The following is a 16,014-nucleotide window of genomic DNA, read 5'->3' as shown; positions in this document are numbered from 1 at the left end:
GAAGGCTGCAGTCCATGGGGTCACTGAGGGTCGGACACGACTGAGTGACTTCACTTTCACTTTTCACTTTCATGCATTGGAGAAGGCAATGGCACCCCACTCCAGTACTCTTGCCTGGAAAATCCCATGGATGGAGGAGCCTGGTAGGCTGAGTCCATGGGGTCGCTGAGGGTCGGACACGACTGAGTGACTTCACTTTCACTTTTCACTTTCATGCATTGGAGAAGGAAATGGCAAGCCACTCCAGTGTTCTTGCCTGGAGAATCCCAGGGATGGGGAGCCTGGTGGGCTGCCGTCTAAGGGGTCACACAGAGTCGGACACGACTGAAGTGACTTAGCATTAAGATCTCACAATACTAGCTTAATAGTGGAAAACAGATCAGTAATAAAATCAATCAAATATTTTAGTCTAAAAATACACACACATTCATGAACATGCATACACAAACTAAAATGCAATACATTTATATATCTTAATGTTTGAATGCTGGTATCAGTTTTTGTCTTTTTGGTTTAACTTGTTATTTCTGATGCCTTCATAAAGGGTTGTAAAGGATTTTATAAATATTAAATACTAAAAAGTTTTAAATAAGACAAAATTAACCGTAAAAAAGTGTAAACTATGAATGATGAAAGTTATGTATCAAACTGGAAGAATTGCTTATATAAATTTACAGTTAAGCAAATGTAGGAATAAATCCTCTCCAGAGAGCAATTTATATTTAAAGTAATGCACTAAATTCTCATTTAAATTTCATAAAATTATGAGGCAGAAAACATTTATAACATTTCTTTATATTCCTATAAATCCATGGTGAATCATTGGGCAATTTATTTTGGTAATAATGTGTTCTGACTAAAAAATAATCACAGGCATAATAGTATTTGACACACAAATAAAAAGACTAAACCAACATAATAAATATTAGATTTTTCACATACTATACATGTACCATTTTGAGATAAACTAGCATTCTGTATGCTTCTGTTTAAAAAGTCCCTGCTTAATTACAATGAACATACTTTGCTCAAAATAGATATATTAACTTTAAAAATGAAATATATACTGCCATTAACACAGAAAAAGATCCTGTTTGACTAGTGCAGTTTCTAAATCAGCAGTCCTAACATTTTAATGTGCATTATTATCATCTGGAGTGCTTGTTCAAAATGCAGATTCCCAAGCTTCTGTTTGTATGAATTCTGAGTTAGTAAGTCTGGCATGGGCTCCACTGAACTCTCCAGATGTTTTTTAAGTAGCCTGTCTATGGGTTAAACTCTGATCACTCTTCAATTATACCAGCACTGCTTTAACATTAATGTACAAATAAATATTCTGGAGATGCTGTTCAATGCAGATTCTGATTCAACTGCATTAGAGTGGGCCTGAGATTCTGGTTTTCTAATAAGCTCCCAGGTGATGGTGATTTTGCTGACTCAGAGATCACATTGTAAGAAGCACAAGTCTGATCTAAAACAAAAAACATATTTTAAATAATAAAACCAAGCCACTAGGAAAACAAAAGCAGGGAATGGTTTAGAATAACCATTTTCACACCTATATAAAATCACTAAAAACACTGGAAAAATTTGTCCAAATTAACTTTCTCAGAATTGCAGCTAACTAAAGAAAAGCTTGCAGCAATCTGAATGGTGTTTACACAAGAAAAGTTTCCAGGGACTTCCCTGGTACTCCAGTGCTTAAGAATCCACCTGCTAATGCAAAGGACACAGGTTCAATCCCTGGTCCTCAAAGATCCCACATGCCAGGGAACAACTAAGCCTGAGAGCCACAACTACTGAGCCTACATGCTTCAACTACTGAAGCCTGTGTGCCTAGAGCCTGTGCTCCTCAACAAGAGAAGCCACCACAATGAGCAGCCTGTGCACCGCAACTAGAGAGTAGCCTCCACTTGCTGCAAGTAGAGAGCACACACATGCAGTAATGAAGACAAAGCAAAAAAAAAAAAAAAAAAGCTTCCAAACCTTGGTAAGAACAGTAGAGTTTGCAGCCTTGTAATTTTTATGTTGTAACTCCCCTCCTCCTCTCCATAGCTCTGCAGTAGCCTTGAAAACGAACTGCCTTGCAACCAAGGTAACTTAAAAAATGCTCAGGCTTGCTGCCACAGGAAGGAATACTGAGGTTGGAGCTCTTCAAAAAGAGGTCCCATCCCTCATCATTGTTACTGTGCAACCTGTCTCAAAGCTCCCTAGAAGAACTCAGTATGCACTGTGTTGCTTTAATCTAAGCAACTGACTCAAAGTAAAACAACTATTCCCAGGATGTTTGTTGAAAACAATCAGTAACAGTTATGCCTGAGGCTGCCACAGCAACTGGATCAAGAGCCTGAGAAAACATAAAAGGAAGATCTGGAGACAACACGCCCATAGGAGAAATTGCAACAGCTCAGTAGAGTCCTAAAATATGTCAAGGACCTTCAGTCCCACTTACAGATATACCTGTTGTTCAGTTACCAAGTCATGGCAAACTCTTCGTGACTCCATGGACTACAACACGTCAGGCTTCCCTGTCCTTCACTGTCTTTGGGAGTTTGCTCAAAATCATATCCACTGAGTTGGTGATGCCATCTCACCTTCTGTTACCCCCTTGTCCTCTTGCCCTCAATCTTTCCTAGCATCATGGTCTTTTCCAATGAGTCAGCTCTTCTCATCAGGTGGCCAAAGTTCTGGAGCTTCAGCTTCAGCATCAGTCCTTCCAATGAATATTTAGGGTTGATTTCATTTAGGATGCACTGGTTTGATTTCCTTGCTGTCCAAGCGACTGTCAAGAGTCTTCTCTGGCACCACAATTCAAAAGCATCAATCCTTTGGCACTCAGCCTTCTTTATGGTCCAACTCTCACATCTATACATGACTACTGGAAAAACTGTAGCTTTGACTATTCAGACCTTTGTCGGCAAAGTGATGTCTCTGCTTTTTACTATGTTGTCTAGTTTTGTCATAGTGTTCCTTCTAAGGAGCAAGCATCTTTTAATTTTGTGGCTGCAATCACTCTCTACAGTGATTTTGGAGCACAAGAAAATAAAAGCTGTCACTGTTTTCAATCTTCCCCCATCTATTTGCCATGAAGTTCTGAGAGTGGATGCCATGATCTTAGTTTTTTTAAAGTTGAGTTTTAAGCCAGCTTTTGGACTTTCCATTTTCACACTCATCAAGAAGCTCTTTAGTTCCTCTTCACTTTTTGCCCTCAGAGAGGTATCATCTGCATATCTGAAGTTGTTGATGTTACTCCCAGCAATCTTGACTGCAGCTGATTCATCTAGCCTGGCATATAAGTGAAATGAACAAGGTGATAGTATACAGCCTTGACATACTCCTTTCCCAATTTGGAATCAGTCTGGTGTTCCATGTCCAGTTCTAACTATTGCTTCTTGACCTGCATACAGATTTCTCAGGAGGCAGGTAAGGTGGTCTGGTATTCCCATCTCTTTAAGAATTCTCCACAGTTTGTTATTTTGCCATTCTCTTCTCTAGTGACAGAGACAAATACGTCTCACCAAGTAAAGAATATCAGTACAGAGAAATTATACAAAAGAACTAATTATAAATTCTGGACTTAGAAAGTACAATACCTGAAGTAAAAAAGCAGTTCAGTTTAGTTCAGTTCAGTCGCTCAGTCATGTCCGACTCTTTGTGATCCCATGAATCGCAGCACACCAGGCCTTTGTGTCCATCACCAACTCCCATTCACTCAGACTCATGTCCATTGAGTTGGTGATGCCATCCAGCCATCTCATCCTCTGTCGTCCCCTTTTCCTCTCCAATCCCTCTCAGCATCAGTCTTTTCCAATGAGTCAACTCTTCGCATGAGGTGGCCAAAGTACTGGAGTTTCAGCTTTAGCATCATTCCTTCCAAAGAAATCCCAGGGCTGATCTCCTTCAGAATGGACTGGTTGGATCTCCTTGCAGTCCAAGGGACTTTCAAGACTCTTCTCCAACACCACAGTTCAAAAACACCAATTCTTCAGCGCTCCGCTTTCTTCACAGTCCAACTCTCACATCCATACATGACCACAGGAAAAACCATAGCCTTGACTAGATGGACCTTTGTTGGCAAAGTAATGTCTCTGCTTTTGAATATGCTATCTAGGTTGGTCATAACTTTCCTTCCAAGGAGTAAGTGTCTTTTAATTTCATGGCTGCAGTCACCATCTGCAGTGATTTTGGAGCCCCCCAAAATAAAGTCTGACACTGTTTCCACTGTTTCCCCATCTATTTCCCATGAAGTGATGGGACCAGATGCCATGATCTTTGTTTTCTGAATGTTGAGCTTTAAGCCAACTTTTTCACTCCCCTCTTTCACTTTCATCAGGAGGCTCTTTAGTTCCTCTTCACTTTCTGCCATAAGGGTGGTATCATCTGCATATCTGAGGTTATTGGTATTTCTTCTGGCAATCTTGATTCCAGCTTGTGCTTCCTCCAGCCCAGCATTTCTCATGATGTACTCTGCATAGAAGTTAAATAAGCAGGGTGACAATATACAGCCTTGACGTACTCCTTTTCCTATTTGGAACCAGTCTGTTGTTCCATGTCCAGTTCTAACTGTTGCTTCCTGACCTGCATACAAATTTCTCAAGAGGCAGGTCAGGTGGTCTGGTATTCCCATCTCTTGAAGAATTTTCCACAGTTTATTGTGATCCACAGAGTCAAAGGCTTTGGCATAGTCAATAAAGCAGAAATAGATGTTTTTCTGGAACTCTCTTGCTTTTTCCATGATCTAGCGGATGTTGGCAATTTGATCTCTGGTTCCTCTGCCTTTTCTAAAACCAGCTTGAACATCAGGAAGTTCACGGTTCACGTAGTGCTGAAGCCTGGCTTGGAGAATTTTGAGCATTACTTTACTAGCATGTGAGATGAGTGCAATTGTGCGGTAGTTTCAGCATTCTTTGGCATTGCCTTTCTTTGGGATTGGGATGAAAACTGACCTTTTCCAGTCCTGTGGCCACTGCTGAGTTTTCCAAATTTGCTGGCATATTGAGTGCAGCACTTTCACAGCATCATCTTTCAGGATTTGAAATAGCTCAACTGGAATTCCATCACCTCCACTAGCTTTTTTCTAATGATGCTTTCTAAGGCCCACTTGACTTCACATTCCAGGATGTCTGGTTCTAGGTGAGTTATCATACCATCGTGATTATCTTGGTCATGAAGATCTGTTTTGTACAGTTCTTCTGTGTATTCTTGTCACCTCTTATTAATATCTTTTGCTTCTGTTAGGTCCATACCATTTCTGTCCTTTATTGAGCCCATCTTTGCATGAAATGTTCCCTTGGTATCTCTAATTTTCTTGAAGAGATAGAGGGAAAAGCAGTAGAGGGACTCAACTGCAGGTTTGAGGTGACAAAAAACCAGTACACTTAAAGATAGGTCAAATAAAATGATTACTTTCAAACAATGGAAAGAAAAAAGAATGAAGAAAAATTAACATTAATTAAAAATTTAGCCTCAGAGAACCATGGGAGACCATCAGATAGCCAAATGTAAGCCTATTCAGAATCCCAAAAGACAAGAGAAAAAAAAAAAGAAAAGAGGCAGACAGACAATGTGAAGAAATAAATGATGAAAACTTTCAAAATTTGATAAAAATATTAATTTACACATCTAAGAAGTACAAAATATTCTGTGCAGGATAAATTCAAGATGATCCATAACTAGACAATAAGAGTCAAATCATTGAGAGGCCAAGACACAGTAAGAAGCAGAAGAGAACTGACTTAACAACTGTGTTGCTCCTCAATGGGGAGGGAGGTGGGAGGGGGGTTCAGGATGGGGAACACATGTACACCCATGCTGGATTCATGTTGATATATGGCAAAACCAATACAATATTGTAAAGTAATTAGCCTCTAATTAAAATATATTTAAAATAAAAGAAAAAAAAAGATTAAGAATTAAATTCCCATTTAAAACCTAAAGAACAAAATGCAATGGGATGATGTATACAGCATGCTGAATGATTATCAATAAGGTATACTATATACAGGAAAACTATCCTTCAGAAATTAAGAAGAAATTAAAATATTACCAAATAAAAAAATGAAAGAATTCATTGCTAACAGACCTATCCTATAAAAAAATACTACCAGAATTCCCTTAGGCTAAAGTAAAAGGACACTAGAAATGAACTTTAAACCACATGATGAAATAAAAAGCATACATAAAGTTAACTACACAGGCAACTCTATAAAACAAATTATAAATGTACTTTATTTTCAATGTACCCTTTTTGTTATCCTTTCTGATTTAAAATAAAACAGTACCAGACAATAAATATAAAACTGTTTTATGGGCTTATAACTTACAAAGATATAATGAGTATAACAATAATAGCATTAACAAGAGGCTAGGAAAAGGAGATACACTGAAGCAAAATTTCTAAGTTTACAGTAAAATTAAGTTGGTGTCTAATATGAACTAGACTGTTTAAATTAACATGCTAATTATAATCTTCAGGATGACTACAGAGAAAAATTTTAGAAAACATATAGTAAAAGAAATGAAATTTTTAAAGGCACACTAAACTGTACTGTATCAGAGATTATATTAAGTGTAATGGGATTAACTCTCTAATCAAAAGGCAGAGATGGACAAAATGGAAAAAAAAATAGACTAGAAAAAAGACAAATGTTGGTTCAAAGTCACAACCAGATTGGGAACAAAAGAAGAATAATAAAATACCACGTAAATAGTAACAAAAAGAGAACTGGAGTGGCTATACTAATAACAGACAAAATAGAACTTAGATCAAACACTGCTCTTAGCATGACAGCATGAGAGCTCCATGGATCAATTTCCAGTAAAATGAGTTCAAATATAAAACCCAACTATTTAAACTCTCTGGAAATGATCTTAAAGGGATATAGCCAATTAAAAAAAAAAAAAAAGCTATTCAATAGTAATTACTAAATTCAGTAAGCAAAGATGTAGGACTTCCCTACATGGTAAGGAAGTCCAGTGGTCCAGTGGTAAAGAATCTTAAAGAATCTACCTGCTAATGCAGGGGACACAAGTTCAATCCCTTGTCCAGGAAGATTCCACATGCCGCTGGGCAACTAAGCCCCTGCATCACAACTACTGAAGCTGACATGCTCTACAGCCCGTGCTCTGCAACAAGAGAAACCACTGCAACAAGAAGCCCACACACCATAAGAGAGTAGCCCCCACTCACTGCAACTAGAGAAAGTCCACACAACGAAGCAACGAAGACCCAGCACAGCCAAAAATAATAAATCAATAAATAAAAAAGAGATGTAGTCTGAGGCATTTGAACCAAGACTACTCACTCTTTCCTTCTTCCCCACCCAATTAAGAAAGAAACTCTACTCCAGACTAGTACAGCTAGGGACAGAGGACACATTAGTTTCCTAGCTCCCAGGTGGAGAACCATCTTTCTGAGAGATGTATGACATCAACATTTCTCATCCTGCCCCAAGTACATGTTGCTGAGGCTATGTTCAGGCAAATGCAGCTGAGAGGAGCCGAGGGGCTTCCTTCTTCCACCCAGTACCCAATCATGGACCACAAGCTCTGCATGAGTGTGAAATCACCATTGCCCCAGCTTACAAAGTGGTGGTTCTATGCTGGGAGAAGCAAACCAGGAAGACCTGAAACTACTTCCCCCCACCCTACCTAGCATTCAGGTCCTAATATGGGGGTGTTACTTCAAGAAAAGTTTACCATTGTCCCCCTTTCTACCAACACAGTCATGGCTCAGAAATTTTACCTAGAGGGAGAAGCTGACCTTAATACATATAGCTCTTAATCTCTTCACAAAGGACCTGATTTCATTTTCGAAAACAAGTGAAGATAAACCCAAGGGTGCTCTTAAAACTAGTGCAGTTGTGGTGAAAGGCAATTAGGAGGAACCCTGCTAGTTTGTTGGAGAAAACTGGGGAAAGAGACAACTGAGAGGAGCCCTTGTGGAGACGGAATAAATCTCAAACATTGACCTAAGGGACTATTATTTCAAAGGAGCTGGCTTTGATTGAATTAGTCTGAGGAGCAATTTATACCTTCCACAGAATTCAAATCAGGGAAATTTAATAGCTAAGTGTGGACACAGAAAGACACGGTCAAAGAAAGCTATGCCAAAACCATCATTATCCAAGAGTGACTGTGGGCATAGTCAAGACTGTATCCCCTAGAAGCAATATTAGAAGGTTCACACTATGTATGTGAGGCATTTTTTGAGGGGGAGGGGGAGTAAACATCTCTAAAATAAGCCAGCCATGTAGTAAAAAATTAAACAAGCAAACAACATTAAAAATCATGTGGGAGATGAGACCAGAATTTTCAAAAATGTCCAGTTTCCAACATAACAATTATGAAACAAGCAAAGAAACAATAAAATAGGTATGCAAGAAAAGCTGCTGGATAGTGATCAGCTCTCATATTTAACAGAAAACCAACTCAAAATAGCCATTGTAAATGTCTTAAAAAACTAAGGAAACTATGACTAAAGAAGTAAAGGAAAGCATGATGATGAAATTAATAAAAAAGAACCAAATGAAAATTCTGGATTTGTAAACTACAATAACAGATTGTAAAAAATCACTAGAGGGGCTCAGGAGATTTGAATTGGTAGGAAAAAGAAGAATTAATAAACTTCAAGACTGACAGAGATTATGTAGTCTGAAGAACAGAGAGAAAAATGAATAAAGAAAGATAAACAATCACATACATATATGGTACACAATTAAATGCACCAACACATGTTTAATGAAATAAGCCAAAAGAGAGGAAAAAAGAAAAGAAAAAACATCGGAAAAATAAGGTGAGTGAACATAGCTGGAAGTGTCACACTCTCCGATCTCAAATAATATCAAGCTATAGCAATTAAAACAGTATGATATTTGCACAAAAACAGACACTTAGATCAATGGAACAGAATTGAGAGCTGAGAAATAAATCCACACATATATGATGAATATGATGAATTAATTTACAACAAAGGAGCCAAAAATATACAAGAGGGTAAGGACAGTTTCTTCAGTAAGTGGTGCTGGGAAAACAAATTAGCCACATGTAAAAGAATGAAACTAGACCACTATTTTATACCATACACAAAAATTACTCAAAAACAGATTAAAGATCAGAACATAAGACCTAAAACTATAAAACTCCTAGAAGAAAACACATGCTTATGTAAACTCCTTGATATAGGTCTTAGTGATATTTTGAGTCTTGACACCAGAAGTAAAAGCAACAAAAGCAAAAATAAAGAAGTGGGACTACATCAAAATATAAAGCTTCTGCACAGCAAAGGAAACCATCAACGAAATATAAAAGCAATCTTCTGAATGGGAGAAAATATTTGCAAATCAATTATCTGGTAAGGAGCTAATATCCAAAATATAACAATCACACAACTCTGTAGCAAAGAAACAAGCAATCTGATTAAAAACTGGGCAGAAGACCTGAATACACACTTTCCAAAGAAGACATACAGATGGCCAAAGGCACATGAAGAGATGCTTAACATAATTAATCACGCATGCCTGTGTGCTAAGTCACTTCCATCATGTCCAACTCTTTGTGATCCTATGGACTGTAGCCCACCAGGCTACTCTGTCCAACAGGATTTTCCAGGCAAGAATACTAGACTGGATAGCCATTTCCTCCTCCAGGGGATCTTCCCAAACCTGTATCTCCTACACTGGCAGGTGGATTCTTTACTGCTGAGCCACCAGGGAAGACCTAACAACGTGGTATTATGCTCTATCTAAAACATTTGTTAAGAATGTAATTCTCATGTTAAGAATTCTTAACATAGAAAAGAAAAAAGGAATACAAGGAAACTTTTGGAAGTGATGAGTATGCTTATTGCTTTAATTGCTGTGGTAGCATCACGGTACATGCATACATCCAAACTCATCAAATTATATACTTTAAATGTACATTTTTTTCCATATCAATTATACCACAAATGTTTTTAAATAAAGAAAAATAATAGAAAATATCAAAGAAACTAGGAGAAGGGTCTTTGAAAATATCAAGAAAATTAACAAATATTTACCTACACTGATTAAGAATAAAGGAGAGAAAAATCAAATTAACTGAACTAAGGGATGGAAGAAGGGCCATCACAACTGCTTTTGCAGAAAAAAAAGAAAAAACAAGGATTATAAGGGAATACTATGTAAAATTCCATGCCAACGACTTAGATAATTTAGAAGAAATATACAAATTTCTAGAGTGGCACAAACGACCAAACCGATTCAAAAAGAAACAGAAAATCTGAATAAGCCATAACAAGTAAAGAGACGGAATTAGTAATAAACTGAAGTTCCCACAAAGCAAAGCTCAGAGACAGATGGCTTCAGTTGTGAATTCTAGCAAACGTTAAAAGAATTAATACCAATCCTTCACAAACTCTCCCCAAAAATATAATGGAAAGGACCACTTCCCAAATCTTTCTCTAAAGCTATTACTGGTGATATAAAAAACAGATAAATACATCACAAGAAAAGAAAGTAAATCCTGTGGTTATAAATGCAAATTCTTCAACCAAATACTAGTAAACCAAACTTTACAACATGTAAAAAAAGCATTATACAGCACGGAGAAGGCAATGGCACCCCACTCCTGTACTCTTGCCTGGAAAATCCCATGGATGGAGGAGCCTGGTAGGCTGCAGTCCATGGGGTCACTAAGAGTCGGACACGACTGAGCGACTTCACTTTCACTTTTTACTTTCATGCATCGGAAAAGGAAATGGCAACCCGCTCCAGTGTTCTTGCCTGGAGAATCCCAGGGACGGGGGAGCCTGGTGGGCTGCCATCTATGGGGTCACACAGAGTCTGACACGACTGAAGTGACTTAGCAGTAGCAGTAGCAGCATGAAATACTTCTATTCTGCCAAAGAGGAATTTCAGATCTGGTACACAGAGGTGTGAGAGCTAATTTTATCTCTGTTAAATCTACACCAGATAGGGGATTAAGAAATGTAAACTACCATGTATAAGTAAGCTATATGTTTTACAGCACAGATAATAGAGCCAATATTTTATAATAACTATGAATGGAGCATTACCTTTAAAAATTGTGAATCACTATATTGCATTTCTGAATATATAATATTGTATATCAAGCATATCTCAATAAAAAAATAAACGTTTAAATTTAGACTAGGTCACCTTTCTTGTTAAAAGTGTTGTTAAATTTTGATAAAGTAGGATCAAATCTGGTCACTGTGCTGCATACAATTTTTTGGAAAATTTTCTGAAATTTTAAATTTTATTTGAAAATACATTTAATATGAGATTATTCATAATAAAGTTCTGATCATTTTTGTAAGTAATATGAAAAACTTGGTCACTTGTTTTATTGTTTATAACATTAAAATAGTCTATGTGAATTATTTGGCATTAAATTTCCTCTCATTCTCTTTTATTGCATTTTATCTTTGAAAATAATGTATGTTTACCATAAAATATTGATTTTACATATTTTATGAGTGGCCTTAAATTTTCATGATTATATGCCTATTACCTAAGTTTGAGGGCCACATTCACATAAGAGATGAAGGAGTCAAAAGTCTCCAACAAATAATCTTGTCCTCTACCAAACCATGTATTCCTCACAAGAAGTAACAGTTTTAATTACATCTGAAATAAATCATAAAATTGGCTTCCCTGATGGCTCAGTGGTAAACATTCTGCCTTCAATGTAGGAGCCACAGGTTTGATTCCTGGGACAGGAAAATTCCCTGGAGGAGGGCATGGCTACCCACTCTAGTAGTTCTGCCTAGAGAATCACATGGACAGAGGAGCCTGGCAGGCTACAGTCCATAGGGTCCCAAAGAGTAGGACATGACTGAAGTGACTTAGCACGCATGCATGCATGCAAACCATAAAATAACAATGATATACTGTTATTTTTGGACAAACACACAATTATAATATTCTACCAATGCCAGGAACTTTGAGATTTTCTTTCAATTTTACCACCAGAATAAGAGTTAACATATTTGATCTTGATTTTCTCTGAAGAACTGCAGTCAGTCATTTGGTTCATTTAAGGGTATATTTTAATACTGGATTAATGCCATACATTCTGATATTTTTTTGTTCCTTACATTCTGATATAACATTTTAATAAAATTACAGTAAATAAAATTCTCTCTCACTGAATATGGGAACCATAAATTCACCAATAACTGTTTTAACAAAAGAATTTTTGTTTTGTCAACAATAAATGATATTGTTAATAAGAAATTGCCAAAAGCCTAGACATATAGTAATTTAAAAACTGAAAATTATCAAATACTAATATAATAAGCATACATACAATTTCCAAGCAACACAAGTATTGTTGTAAGAATTTGACTTTTAAAGTTGGTAGAAACAGAGTTCATAATTCAAGCAGTATGTAAGGTATGGAGGAGGGCATGGCAACCCACTTCAGTATTCTTGCCTGGACAATCCCCATGGACAGAGAAACCTGGCAGGCTATAGTCCATGGGGTCGCAAAGAGTCGGACATGACTGAGCGACTAAGTGCAGCACAAGGTATCATTAAGGGCTTTCCAGATAGCTCAGTGATAAAGAATCCACCTGCCAATGCATGGAACACTGATTTAATCCCTGGGACAGGAAGATTCCCTGGTGAAGGAAATGGCAACCCACTCCAGTATTCTTGCCTGGGAAATCCCATGGTCAGGGGAGCCTGGCTGGCTACAGTCTATGGGGTCGCAGAAGAGTGGGACACAAGTTAGCAGCTAAACAATAGTAAGGTACAATTATCCATCTTCTCCCTTAACATGTAAATATATAGAAAGATATTTTCTATTTGGGACCTTGAATAAAACTTAAGCATTTTATTGTCTTTTTGTTCCAAATGTATTTTGTTGTTATTGTTGTTGTTAAATCTAAAGATGTTCAAATGAACATTTGCTGTGCAGTTTTAATTAATCATGATGCTTTAGGTGAAGATAAATTTTCTTCTTGAATCAACATTTCACTTTTGGAAATTAACAGATAGGAAGAAATTATAAGTTTAAAAGTCTATTACTTATAAATTTTAAGAAACTGAAAGAACTATACATTTCAATAAGGATAAAGCTTATTGGCAAAATTAATAAAATTGACACAATCAGCATTAGCTTTGTAGAGATGAAACAGCATTTCAAGGAAAACTGATTTACCTTCATTATTTGTTCTATTTTATCTGCTGATGCTTATACATTTATAGTAATATAAATATGCAAAATTTCTCCTCAAAACAGTTCACATTTAAGAAAACTACATAACTTCTCTTAAGACTGGATATGGCTAATTGCAATGAATTTACACCAAAACAATAACTTACTTGAAGTCCCCAGAAGCTTGGAAGGGATTTTTAACTTTCACAGTAACTTCTTTCCATTTATAACATGGGGATTTGCATTTTATAGTTGCCTAAGGTAAAAAAGAAATAAAACATACTATATGATAATAACAAAAAAGAATATCCTCAACTATAAAATATAGGCTTAAAGTATCTAAAAACCTCTCCATTTAAACATTTCAGAGATATTAATTTATATAAACATTATACTGCCAAAATCTGAGTGGGAAAAAATAAAAATAGATTTTACCTCATCACTGATCCATAGTACTATGCTAACAACTGAATGATTTGTCACAATACTGTCTCCTAAATTTACTTTCTTAAAATTACTTTTGTTCATGACTGAACATGATTTTACATTTGCAAATTAATCCATCATACACACACACACACACACACACACACACACTGAATACACATGACATAAAGAAGAGGCAGGTGTGTGTGTATATGGGCACACTGGTGTGTGAGTGCAAGAATATCTGTGATACCTGTGTTGGAACATGTGTGACTGTGGCATGCCTGTGTTTCTAATGTAATGGCTGTACTGATATATTTTTACTGTAATAAAAGCACAAATATAAAACTTAAACTCAAATTACTCAAGACTTCCATGAAAGAAAAGATTTTAGGAATTCCACACTTCTAGACTAATCAGGATCTTACCTTATTTCTCCATTATTATCCAATTATTTCCTGATGTCTAAGACCATGAGTGGCCAAATGGAGAAGTAAACAGAGATCACATAAGGCCCAAGTGTCAGCTTTTCTGCCCCAGAGACATGATAATGAGAGGCTAACACCATCCATCCACGTCTCTTAAACACACGTGGCAAAGCAATGTTTTTTTCAGAAAATTTGTGTGAGAGGGTTGGGAAATGTAAGAATTCAGGAGGAAATCAGAAGATCACAATAGTATCTCAGTGACAATCAAACACGTGCTTTCTGTTCCACGTGTCCTTATTGAATAAGCCATTCTGTCCAGGTGAGCGTCTTAATGCTCTCCTCACACAAAGTGGCCTTCTAGAGTCATTCTCTTTAACTCCCACTCAAGCTACTGCATGCCTATGATTTTTCATAATCCATATGAAAATCCGGCAACATAAATTTACTTCTTTGCCACACAGCCAAGGTAGAAAATAATACGTAGACAAACTAATGGCTACACAAAGTCAATCATAACAATATCACACCTATTTTACAGAGATTTAAAAATCCTTCTCCCCCATCCTTTGAGGTAGTAACACTTCAGAACTCTGACTGGAACATCATCACCTCTCACTAAATGCCAGTCTTAGCATTACCTTTGTAATGGATTTGCTCCAGAGCACCCTAAAGATAAATTTATAAATCTTCCTATCAGAAACAGAAACATTTTCTTTGCTAGGTAAATCACCAAATCTTAATTCAAACAAAAAACAGACATAGACCCAGGGAGTGCTTTAACTTAAATCACAAGTCTCCATGGCAGAAGGCCATATAAATTGCTATATACATAGTGAATGACTCCTTGATATAAAGCACAAATATAATCCTAAAAAGACAACCTTAAAACAGTACTCAATGCAAGTCTTTTCAAAATGCAGATGGCCAACAGGCACATGAGAAGATGCTAATCATAAGAGAAACACATATCAAAACCACAATGAGATATCTAGCATCTGTCAGAATGGCCATTATCAAAAAGAATACAAATAACAAATGCTGGCGAGGATGTGGAGTAAAGGAGCCCTTTTACGGTTAGTGGGAAGGTAAATCACCACAGTCACTGTGGAAAGCAGTATGGAGGTTTCTCAAAAGACCAAAAATAGAACTACCATATGATCCAGCTATTCCACTCTGGGTATATATCCAAAGAAAATAAAGATACTAATTTGAATAAATACATGCACCCCAACATTCATAGCAGCATTATTTACAATTGCCAAGATATGGAAGCAACCTAAGTGTCCATCAACAGATGAATGGATAATGAAGATGTGGGGTGTATGTCTGTGTGTGTGTATATGTGTGTGTGTATATAATACATATATATTATATTTATTTATTTATATGTGCGTCAGTGTACGTGTGCTCAGTTGCCTAGTCGTGTCCAAGTCTTTGCGACTCCATGGACTGTAGCACACCAGGTTCCTCTGTCCATGGGATTTTCCAAGCAAAAATACTGGAGTGACTGGCCACTTCCTTCTCCAGAGAATTTTCCCTGGCTGGCCACTTCCTTCTCCAGAGAATTTTCCCAACTCAGAGATCGAACCCATGTCTCTTGTGTCTCCTGCATTGGCAGGTAGATTCTTTATTACTAGCACCACTTGTGAAGCCATATATATACATATATATATATATATATATACACACACACATATATATATATATTTTTTTTGCCATTTGCAGCAACATGGATGTACTTGGGCTTTGCAGGTGGTGCTAGTGGTAATGAACCCAATTGCCAGTGCAGAAGATACAAAAGATGCAGGTTTGATCCTTGGGTAGGGAAGATCCCCTGGAGGAGGGCATGGCAACCGCTCCAATATTCTTGTCTAGAGAATCCCATGGAAAGAGGACCTGGCAGGCTACGGTCCATATGGTTTTAAAGAGTTGGACACAACTGAAGCAACTTAGCAGCGGCAGGATGTATTATGGTAAAGCTTTATGGGCATTATGCTAA

The 16,014-nt window shown here is 37.0% G+C and overlaps 1 protein-coding gene across 2 annotated transcripts in view; it reads right to left on the bottom strand.

Moving 5' to 3' along the window:
* Nucleotides 1-16,014, bottom strand: part of CFAP47 (cilia and flagella associated protein 47) — a 507,751-nt gene that overhangs the window by 240,321 nt on the left and 251,416 nt on the right. For both annotated transcript variants that reach the window (XM_086387631.1, XM_086387632.1), the window contains exon 39: nucleotides 13,329-13,417. In XM_086387631.1, the coding sequence (XP_086243757.1) occupies nucleotides 13,329-13,417 (89 nt within the window). The remainder of the gene's footprint in view (nucleotides 1-13,328; nucleotides 13,418-16,014) is intronic.

Source organism: Bos grunniens, chromosome X (assembly GCF_055505025.1).
Source record: "Bos grunniens cultivar Pamir isolate PY7600 chromosome X, Bosgru_T2T1.0, whole genome shotgun sequence".
In the NCBI taxonomy this organism is placed as follows: domain Eukaryota; kingdom Metazoa; phylum Chordata; class Mammalia; order Artiodactyla; family Bovidae; genus Bos; species Bos grunniens.
Note: the sequence above shows the minus strand (reverse complement) of the source record. Positions and strands in the feature narration are given on the sequence as shown.